The sequence below is a fragment of the Pundamilia nyererei genome, unplaced genomic scaffold (assembly GCF_000239375.1).
Source record: "Pundamilia nyererei isolate P.nyererei 1_Seehausen unplaced genomic scaffold, PunNye1.0 scaffold00158, whole genome shotgun sequence".
Taxonomy (NCBI): Eukaryota; Metazoa; Chordata; class Actinopteri; order Cichliformes; family Cichlidae; genus Pundamilia; species Pundamilia nyererei.
This window is the reverse complement of record NW_005187559.1, coordinates 1,435,675-1,447,691: the sequence shown is the minus strand read 5'-3', so window position 1 is coordinate 1,447,691 and position 12,017 is coordinate 1,435,675. Positions and strand designations below refer to the sequence as shown.

Here is a 12,017-nt window from a genome sequence, read left to right as displayed (position 1 = left end):
AAAAGAACTAGGCATACAAATAGCAAAGGAGGATTGATCATCTATGTGGGTGACACACAAGCTCAACAAATTGAAGAGAACTTACTTGGGGAAAATTGAATTTGTGTGTTTCTTAGACCTTAAAAGCAAGGAATGTGGGTGACAACAGCAGGAAACGAAATGAATGCCACCCATTCAAAAAATCTATGGGTAGGCAATAAAATTCAAATATACTGGGACAATACATGTCTAACACTAAGAAAAAAGCTAGACTGTGAAATCCCTGTAGATGCCTTGGTGCTGTATCTTGGAGTAATTAAAGTATTGCTCATTGTAGGTTGCAAAAAAAAAAATAGCAAAACTGGTATATAAAGGGAAATCTTTATGAGAAGATAACTTTCTTGCAAATGTTTGAAGGAGACGCCTTTTCATAAAAGTGGAAGAAATGGATCTCCTTCATGTGTCATGGTCTAACAGTATTCAGCTGTCTCTGAATGATCAAATGATATGATCTGAAACATTTCCATTGAAAACAGCAGTTCCATTTTATTTTACAGAGAGCTGATACATCATTTACTTGAGGTTATAAATGAGTTACTAAGACCTGCAGGTGCATCCTGAAGAAACAGAAGCACAGAGAGGTGATGCTTCACTAACTGAGTGTGAAGATTCATTTGCAGGTTTACAACCAACATTTTAAACCAGTGACACTTGCCCTCTCTCATGCTCAGGAAGTAATGTTAAATGATGCTCTCTAGTGGTCAAATATTACATAGCGTGTATTTCAGAATATACTTATGTTTTTATTATGAGAAGAAGACATTTAAAAAGTGGTGTGCTTATGAGTGTTTTTTTTTTCCTATATGTGCCCCTCTCTAAATTTAAGAGTTCATTTTAATTGTTTTAAATTTATGTTACTAACAAAACAGTGACACAATTTATTATTTATTGACAAGAAAAGACATTTATTTTAACCAATGCTTTTATTAATTTATTGCAAAACATGAATTCCTGAAAATACTTGTTAACAATCTGCAGATGAATACATGACTTAAACCTTTTGCTTTATTCTGATTTCTAACATGTAAAGACTGTAATGAGCAAACAGCACAAGCAGTAAAGAAGCAGATTTTAAATGCACATTCTGGTCCTCGACTATTCAGTGGGACATTCTGACTTCTTGATGGTTTTCTCTGAAGTCTGTGAGCCCAAAGACACTTTACATGTATAAACCTTATCCATGTTCCAGTCTGATGTCTGGATGGTCAGAGAGCTGCTGATTTGGTAAGTCTGGTCTGGTCTCTGAACAGCAGTGCTGGTAGAGATCTCACTGCTCACTGGACTCCCAGCAGCCAACCAGCTCACATCTTCAAAAGGCACAGACTGACTGGACAGACAGACCAGAGAAGCTGTGTTGGACTGGAGCTCAGCACTGGACGGAGGGAAGACTGTCAGGACAGGAGGAGGGAGGCTGGAGCCTGAAAATACATGAAGGACAAACAAAAAAAGAGAAATGAAAGGAAAGAAGGAAATTGGAAATGAAGTCATAAAACCAGAAGAAATCAAGAAGAGTCAATATGGAATAAACATAACATTTGTTATGAAGTTAGAAGAAAACAAAACTAATGTACAATACCAAAATATATGGATCCAACATATTGTTTGAATTTCTTTTTATATTTTTACCAAATAAAATATGATTAGTTACTGTTTAACTTTCCATGTAAGATATCTTTGATTTAATTCTACAGGTTTCTGCATAACATGTCAGTTACTGTGAGGAATTTTCTTTCATGTCAAAGTAAAGTGTACGGCCAGGCTCTAATCACTTCAAATTTTGAACTTTAGTAACAGTGTTAGCAGCTATTGAAGAAAGAGAAAACAGGCCTTTGTATGTTTTAGAAATGCCAACCTAAACATAAATTAAAAGCAATAAGAACGGAAAAACAACATATTTCACATCCTTTTTATAGAACTGGTTTGACCCCATGTCACATTTTTTAAACATAAGTAATTCATGTCTCCTGTATATGAGACAACCTGAAACTATTTCAGATTGTACAAAATCATAAAAAATGATGCTGAACAAGAAACATATTGAATTAAGTAGTCATCAGCAGATTTTTGCAAACTCTCTCTTGTTTTATGATCAGTTAAAAAGTACTTACTTGTCACAATCAGCTTGGTGCCTTGTCCGAATACCACAGTGATTCAGTTTGTATACATGGCTGTACAAAAACCTCCTGACTGTCACTGATGAGGGGAGAGGAACTGAAACATCCTGTAGAGACCAACTTTCACTGTCAACATCTCATTCACTTCATCAATCTGTTTGTATTTTATAATTGTCTCTCTGTGCAGTCATGTTTGTTCTTTCATGTCACTTGTTTTGCGCAAGATTTAATAAAGTCCTCATTATTGGCCAGCATTAATCAGAGCTGTACTGTCTCTCAATAAGATTTTGGCCACAGTCTGCTTCACTATGAACCAGCTTTCTTGGGAGAGTCTTCCCATGTCTAACAGGAACTCACTGCAGAGTCTCCTGTCTCTGAATGATTGATAATAGACTTGAAATCAGTGTTTGGTCAGGATTTAGATATTAATCTGTCTGAGGAGAATCCTGCTGAAAAGGCAGGTGAGCTGTGAGAATGATGAAATCTCAGAACTGAGGAGAAGAACCAGGAACCTGCTTGTACCAGCTGAAATAAAAGCTTTCAGCCTTTTTAATGTTGTATTTGAGCAGGTTAAAGGAAAAAAATTTTTTTTAAAAATGAGCATTCCAATGTTTAATAAGATGATGATGAGGACGTAGAGTTGAATCTTTCTGAGGAGAATCTTGTTTCAAAGCTGGGTGAATTTTCAGAATGGAGAAATCTTGGAACATACAGAACTTGTTTATACCAGCTAACAAAATTCATATCATCTCTCTCAATGTTGCAGTTGAGAACAGCTAGTTGAAAACTTTGTACTTAAGTACAGTAAGTAAGTATTTCTACCCGGTTACTTCCCACCTCTGGGGACAGAGAACCTGTTCCAACGCCAAGTGAGCTGCCAGAATGACAAAACTGAGGAACCCCTCCTTCTTTTTTAGACCATCTCACATAATTCAACCACGTTGCAGCTGAGAACAACTTCTTGACCTGGAGAAACCTTGTGGACAGCAGGTATCTGGATAAACACTTCTGCAGCATTAACATGTGCCAACAAACACAGAAAGAACATGAGTGAAATGTCTTTCTCCAAAAACATGGGCTATGAAAGAGATGAGAAGAACGTCTTACATTTTAGAGAAGTGATGAGAGAGCAGACAGTCCCCAGCATGTTGTCAGTGTGAGGTGTAAACATCCTTAACTATTCAGTTGAGTTGTGAAAAGAATTGTAGTGAGAAGCAAGCACCAGATAAAATTTAATTTTGCTGCATTTTCACTTGAAACATTTTTGAACTTTAACAGTATCTATTTAGTTTGATTAATGTGATTTACTGCAGCTGGGATGTTACAGTTATCAGAATTTTAGACAATCATTTATCAAATTGCTGTTATTTAAAAACGTGCACATCATTGTGTACAGTTGGTGGAATATGATGACCACCAACAACACAAGTTGTTGGTGGTCATCATATTCCTTGATATTTTATATACTCATTTTATATATCAGTGATGATTGCTTAAATGCATCAAAAAGAGTAATTCCGTGTTTCTTAAAAACACTCTAAAGTTGGTGGGTTTTCATTGATGAACATTAAAATAAACACACTATTTGAAGGTGGTGGGTTTACACTGAGTCTGTTGAATGGGTCTTTTGTTAGCATGTGGAAAAAAAGAGCATCAAAAAGCAGAAGTATCAGTGAGGAGGTTTTTGTCCCAGTGTAAATCACTGTGATGCGTATTCACTAACAGAGCTGTCCCATGTCTTACAGTAATAAACTGCAGAGTCTCCCTCCTCCACATTTTTGATGATCAAACGATAATCTTTTGTTGACTGATGAGTGGATGTGAATTTTGGAGCAGAGAACCCAGAACCATAACTTGGAGAACTATCGCCATGATAAAAAATACAGCACAAACTGAGGAACTCCTCCTGGAATCTGTTTATACCAATAGACAGTGTTATCAACAGTCCCCAGGTTACAGTCCATGGTGGCTGTCTCTCCTTTCCTCACTGATAAAACAGGAGGTTTCTGTGTCACCACCGTCAAACCACTCACACCTGCAAACAATAAGACATGGAGTCAAGAGAAACACAAGAACATATGAATCCTACAAATAACTACTGATCTGAAATATAAATGAGGTTCCATACATGTTAGAGCAGTGATGAGAGCACAGAGAGTCACCAGCATGTTGTCACTGTGTGTTGAGACTTGGAACTTGGAAAGCAATAGCATTGCTTCTGTAGGAGGAGAGGAGGTGTGAACCATTAAATATGACACTGAAACTCAGAGAGACTGACAGGAGGAGGTGCTAAACCTGGATAATTTGTGATGTTTTGGGTAACTTAACTAGAGGGTAATTCTGCTTTTGTATTAATAATTGTTGGTGATAGTGATGTCTCCCTCCTCTCCCCTAAAATTGTGGTGTTATATTTTATTATCATAAGTATCATAAATAACTATGTCCTTCCGATTTATTATTGATTCTTTAACCATTACCAGTTTTTATATTTATATTTGGACAAAAACAGAGCAGAACCCCACTAACTGTTATAATTAGTCAACAAACAAAATGCATAACCTGCATTGTGGTTCGGGTTAGGTGAACATTTTATAAAATATTACATCATTAATGAATACTGAACAACTGAACAAAGAGTTCAAATACAGATCACATTGATACAAACATTTTGATATAGTTCAAATACCAGTTTCTCTCATCTATATTATATTTTATTATTATAAGTTATTATAAGTTGGTTTCTATGTTCTTAAGATTTATTATTGATGCTTTAACCATTACCAGTTTTTATAATTGGACAAAAACAGAGCAGAACCCCATTAACTGTTACAATTAATTGTTATAATTAGTCAACAAACAAAATGCATAACCTTTTGTGTAAAGTCACATGAAACCGGAGTGGTTAGGGTTAGGAGAACATTTTATAAAATGTTATGTCATTAATGAATATTGAACAACTGAACAAAGAGTTCAAATACAGATCACTGTGATACAAACGATTCACAAAAACAAAGTTTCTCTCATCTACATCTTGAGAGTTAAACAATCTGATTATCACTGTGACACATATTATTGCAAACTGATGAAACTGAGCACCACTGTTACTAACACTCAGGATGTAACTCTTCTAATCCTGGTGCACAATGCTGGTGGTGAATATCTGTTTGCACACAGGTGTGTACAAAAAAGTACTCACATTTCTTGGGTGACTGCTGCCTCTAAACATATCGGTCTTGTGTGCCGCTCAGTAACATTCAGTATTTATTATTTACTGTTACTTATGCTTATGTTGATTGTTGCTGTGGTTTCCATACTGTGTTGTTCTCTTTTTGCTTGTTTTTTTTCCAGCAGGTGATCAAACAGATTTTTAGTGTCTTTTCTCTCTGTCTCTCTGTTTTTCTTTACATCTCCTTCTCTTGAGCCTCTTCCCAACTTCTCTTTTCTTCGTCTTTCCTATCCCCAGGTTCTGTCCATTTAGATTGTAATAACTTAAAATTAAAAAAATAAATCAATACATAAATAATAAATATCAAACAAACTGTGACAATCAAGTGAACCATTATGGCAAAAGCTGTAATGATCAGCTTGCAAAAAATAAATCTGTTGGACATTTTCCTTGGCCTTGAGACAATAATTCTGATTGCAACAGTGCCAGGCAGGACATACGAAAAAAAAAAAAAAAAAAAAAAAGAGTTGAGTCTGATTTCCATTAAAGTTATATTACCTATAGATAACAGCATACGGTATTGGTCTCCTGTTTTGTATATCATTATTTGAGTAGTTTTGACTGAATAGTCCCCTCTTGGCTTTTGTCATGATTTTCCTGATTAATATAAAAAAAAACAAAAAAAAAAAAAAACAAATAACACAGTATTTGAAGGTGGTGGGGTTTCAGTGAGTTGTTGGAGGAGTCTTATTAGGATGCCAAAAAGCTTAAAAAAGCAGAAGTATCTGTGTGGAGGTTTTTGTCACAGAGTAAATCACTGTGATACCCCACTGCTAGCAGAGTCATCCCATGTCTTACAGTAATAGACTGCAGAGTCTCCCTCCTCCACATTCTTGATGATCAAACGATAATCTGTTGTTGACTGATGAGTGGATGTGAATTTTGGAGAGGAGAACCCAGAGCCATAGCTTGGAGAACTCCAGCCATGATAAAACCTCAGTACATGCTGAGGAACTCCTCCTGGAATCTGTTTATACCAATAAGCAGGATAGTTATCAACAGTCCCCAGGTTACAGTCCATGGTGGCTGTCTCTCCTTTCCTCACTGATAAAACAGGAGGTTTCTGTGTCAGTACCGTCACACCACTCACACCTGCAAATAATAAAAAGACATGGAGTCAAGAGAAACACACTGACATTTAAATGTAACATGAAGTCTTTTCTTCAGTATATTTTAGACTCTTTACATGTTAGAGCAGTGATGAGAGCACAGAGAGTCACCAGCATGTTGTCACTGTGTGTTGAGAATGGATTTGTAATTTGGAAAGAGATTAGACTCCTTCTGTAGAGGAGAGGAGGTGTGAACCATTAAATATGTCACTGAAACTCAGAGAGACTGACAGGAGGAGGAGCACTGGATTCCCCCCTTTCTCTAAGCTGTATTATTAACATTATTTTCATGAACACTGATGTTGGTAATGTCTTGTTTTTTTCTTCTTTTTTCCCCTTTGTTCATTTATTTATTGTTTGTTCATTTGATTGTTATTTTGAATTTTATAATGGTTACTATCTCCACATCTAAAGTGAGGCAGGATTATAGTTGGTTATATTTTACTTAAACTTGTGTTTTATTCAAAAAATACGCCAAGATATAAAATTTGCTAAATTTGAATTCATCACCATCTAGAGAACACTGTTAGATATTTTTAATGATGCTGAGGTTCTTGTATATTTACCTCACTAAACGTTATGTTAGTGACTACTTTCACACTAACTTGATCAGACTGCTTTTGCAGCTTTTCTCCCAGCACAGCTCTCTCCTCCAGTCCGAGTCACCTCCTGGTAGAGGGAGAGCCTCCTTAGCTGATCAGCCCCAGCTGCAGTTAAGTAGCAGAGGGGGTTGTTAATCAGCACAGGAGCATAGAGGCTGCAGCCAGAAAATACACAGTGTTCAGCAACTATAAATGCCATAAAAGTCTGAAAGTCTAGAAAATGACAGTAATGATATTAGCATTATTTGCAGAAACATTAAGTTTTCAGCTTAAAATTTCCAAACTATGAAAAACCATTAAGAACATCCAGTGTGATTGTGAGTACAGTGTGAGTATCGCATCAAGTTAAATTTCTGGTCTGATCAGTCAAGTAGCAGAGGTTTGTTAGATTGTTAATCAGTTTCAGCTGCTTTAGTCTTAATGCAATCAACAACAGGTGCACAACACGGGCAATGATGAAAGAACAATCAAAACAAATGATTTTACACGTGGAAGTCACTGGCATTTTCCCCTTTTACTTTTTCTGAGTGTTTCTTCACTAGTTTTGTATTTGGTTATGGTCAGTGTCTTAGCTGGTAGAATGAAGAAAAACATGGACTCCAGCTCCTCCAGTATGGTGGAGGAGTGTGTGGGAATGTGTGTGGGAGTGTGTTCCTACTGGTGCACGACCAGTGTTGGTCAAGTTACTTTAAAAAAGTAATCAATAACTAATTACTGATTACTTATTTTCAAAAGTAATTAATTACTTAGTTACTTAGTTACTTTTTAAAAACACGATTTACAACCTGAAGAGGTGATAAAGCGATAGATCTTTCAGCCCAATTCTACTTTTTCTACATAATCCATCATACAAAATGTAATCAAATGCTCTTTTTTTAACTTGTTTTATTAGTTTTAATCTTTTAACTTTATGCATCAAGCAAAAATTTAATTATATGCAACATTCTCTGACTGGAAGAAATTTGTTTAATATTTAAACCTATTTTCTGCACATTCCAGCACATAAAATAAAATATTTTTTTCGTGTTTACACTCACTCTTTCAAATAGATGCAAGTAAAACACAGCAGAAAATAAATAAAGTCAAAGACTAGCGGTCTATTTTCACATGTAAAGCAGGAGTAGGGTAGGCGGAGGTTTACCCTGGTGCAGGTGTGCCGCGGTCAGTTGAGGAATCCGCGAGTTTCTCTGTGAGTTTCCCATTACGTCGTAGTGCACTCGGTGCTTGCTTGGAAGTTTAGGGGTTTTTTTCGCTGTAAAAATAAGTTTTCTTCCCACGCACAACTGACGCTAATGTTTTTGTCACTTTTTATGGAATCAAACTTAAAATAACGTCAGTACTTCCACGCTTTAAACGCTGCACGCTCATACCCTCTCCCGCACTGATATATTATCCACTGTTGATCTGCACACAGCAGTTGTCATGAACGTCGCACTTGCTTACGTCACTGTCATGAGACATTCTCGCAAAAAAATCACGGTTTTAGTAACGCAGTAACGCAGCGTTCCTACGGGAAAGTAACGGTAATCTAATTACCGTTTTTGCAATAGTAATCTCTTACTTTACTCGTTACTTGAAAAAAGTAATCGGATTACAGTAACGCGTTACTGTCCATCTCTGTGCACGACAATACTTATGAGAAGAGAGTATACAGGGACTTCCTGAAGGCCAAGTGAACTATATAGTAGAGCTGCAGTGAAGATTAGTTACAGACCTGGACTCAATTTAGTTTATTTTATCATAAGAACTTCAAAGACCAAACCAAAGAAGTAAACTGCCTTTAATTTACCAAATTATAGTGAAATGCAGCCTGAAAATATAATATAAATCACATTTTATAGTCAGGGAAAGTTCCACGTAATGTTACAGAGCTGACACAACTTAATTAATGAAGTTATAAAAGATACCGAGACCTGCAGATGTATCCTGGACAGGAAGAGAGGGAGGAGGAGATGTGATGCTTCATTAACTGAGTGTGAAGATTTATTTACAAATTTACAACTGACGTTTTAAACCAGTGTCACCTTTCCCTTTGTGTAGCCAGGCAGAATTGTGTAAAGTTACTCCCCATTCTACAAATATGGAAAAACATGCATCTTCAGAGCATTTCTTTAGAGTAAAACAGTTAAATGTGGTTACACGTTGATTATGTTCTCATATCTTCACCTTAATAAAATGCAACAATTTCAGGTTAGTCATTCTGAATTTATGTTAGTGGCTACTTTGAAACTGTATTCTTGCTCACTAAAAAAGTAAAAGAAATGTTGTATATGTTACGGGGTCCCAAGGATGAAGACCACGATGACATATATGTTACCTGTAAAAGCAGGTGAAGAGCGGAGTAAGGAAGACCCAATGGCTGTGTCCCAATTTAGCGACCGCACGCTTCGAGTAAGCATTTTGAGACCTATAACGTCACAGCGACGCGACAACGGCTGTCCCAATTCGAAGTGCACTCCAAATGCGTACTCCAAATGCATACTCCAAATGCGCTGTCGATTTCCCCAAATATCAAGCATGGTCCGATGCACGCTTCGTGGTCCCATATATCCCACAATGCATAGCGCGACACAACCAGGTCAGTGCGTAATGATGGCATCAGCTGCGGAGGAGGTTGAAACGGCGGCGGACAACGGACAGCAACACCCTGAAATGTATGATATGTGTAAAGGAGCGAAACAAATGCCACGATGTAAAAGTTAATGGAAGTTGAATAGTAAATGTCAAGGTGAATCTTGTGACACCTGTCGGACCGTAAATGCACAGACCCGCAAAGCTGTGAATCATGTACCAGACGGAGGGCAGTATGAATAGAAGTATCACCACTACAAGTGCAATCAACTGTACTAATATGACCCTTCCTGGGCCGCAAACAGAAATGTCAACATATACCAGGCAGGAATGTAGCCGTGTCCGCAGCACATCATATATATATTTGCAACGGTTATCACACCTGCCATGTCAAATATGACAGAGAACCCCCTGACCCCAACCTAGGGCCTGATAAAGTAAATGTTTTGCCTCAGTCAGTGCTGCTCCTGTCCCACAAGAAACCGTTTTGCCTGACATTTCAGTGTGTATGACCCACACAGCTGTATATGCTGAACAGACGGCAAACAGAGAACTGATAAAACAGAAGTGCAAGATGTTGGGGAATGTAATCCAATGTCATGCTGCATTACAGGGACCAAGGAGCAGACGGCAGAACTGATCAGACTCCGCCGTGACAATGAGCACCTGTTCACAGGTGCGAAACACTCAGCCGCAGTGGGTTGGAGGTACAGCAACAGTATGAGGTTTACAATCATTGAGGCACAAGGGACAGTGAACTGTCTGCCCTGTGGTCCCAATCCAGTATATCCTGCTGTGGATGCCATAAATGGAATAACCTGATATACATGTGCTATCATATTTCATCTGTCAGAGCAATCGTGGAGAAGATGGACCTGGTGGGGAAAATCTCCCCTGTGCAGGCCAAACGCAAATGGGAGAACCTAAAGAGGAAATACAAAGTATGTACAGTGGTAGTGACAGATGTATCTCCACACGGAACACTGCGAAGTCATCTATGTAAACCTGCACTGTTGCTGTTGTAGCCAACTGCCACTTGTGATGTACTCTGCCCTCAGGAGTGCAAGTATCCAGCGACGGGCGAGGGTGCAAGGGGGAAGCTCACTGCCGCAACATGGCCCTGGTTTGGTGCCATGGATGAGGTGCTAGGACAGAGGCCCTCCACCAGGCCACCTGTCCTAATGTCCTCCATCCAGGAGGACACACCAGGGCCCAGTGCAGCAGGAGGATGAGGAGCCGCCTGAGGCACGGGTGGCGAAAAGGAGGAGGGACGGGGAGGATGAGCTCATTGCCCTAATAAAAGAGGACATGGCCCAGCAACGCCAAATGGAGCAACGGAGAGCCGAGAGGATGGACAGACTGATAGGTGTCCTTGAGAAGCTAGTGGAGCAGAAAAAGGACTGAGTCGTGTCCACAGACAGCTACTGCACATAGTTGTACTTTATGCTGGCACCCCAACCTTTGTTTTGTACAAGCATGATTATTTCAGTTGTGTAAATAAAACATTCAGAAAATCCCAACTGTGAGTGCATGTCTGTCACAAACTACATAACACAATTTCGGGGGGGCCTGACCTATTGCACTTGCCAAACCGTGAAAATAAAAACAGTGCAACGTAAAACACAACATGATTGTCGGAAATGCGCTGCCCACTGTGGTCCAGGATAAACCTGAGTGTCCCAGTATGCACATACATCATCAACCAGGCCTGACATTTGCCTGAGCAGGGATTCTTGGGCAGTGCTGCTTGATCTGCTGGACCAGGACCAGAGAGATGAAGGAGGTGCCACAGGTGAGACCCCTGGTTTGCGTAGCTAGGTACTGAGTGGAGCATCCCACACAGGCATCCTCAGATGTTGCTCAGGCATGCTCATTCCCACCGTCCACCGCGTCATCCTCCACTTGGGTCTGCAGGGCTGGTGAAACTGACGGCTGACATGTCACTGGATTGTAATCATGCGGTGGGAAAATGACATGGTAACAACAAGCATGTTAATACAGATGTGTCACGTGAAATCCCAGCACTGTGCAGATGCACCACTAAGGGATACTTGCCTGATGAAAATAATCGTGGTCTGGGGGTACCCCCTCCAGGGAAGACACCTCAGCAGATAGCTGGTCCCACCAGTGTGCACCACTGACTGCCTCAACACCAGTCTCCCCCTCATCTTGGGCATCATCCTCGGGCTCCTCATCTGGGGCCACAATGTCACCAGCACCAATGGATGCCCTTTTTAACTGTATCTTAGATATACGATCTTGGATGGCAGAAAACTTTTTACAGCTTAACCAGGACAAAACTGAAGTTTTAATCATCGGTCCTGAGGCTCAGAGAGAGAAACTCTTGTCTAAATTA

General features: G+C 39.1%; 1 gene segment (V, D, J or C); it reads right to left on the bottom strand.

Annotated features, from left to right (window-relative positions):
- Nucleotides 1-943: 943 nt before the first annotated feature.
- LOC102201075 (Ig lambda chain V-I region BL2-like) overlaps nucleotides 944-12,017 on the bottom strand; it is a 75,277-nt gene continuing 64,203 nt past the window's right edge. The window contains 2 exon segments of the V gene segment in view: nucleotides 944-1,457; nucleotides 2,148-2,181. Of these exon segments, the coding sequence occupies nucleotides 1,135-1,457; nucleotides 2,148-2,181 (357 nt within the window).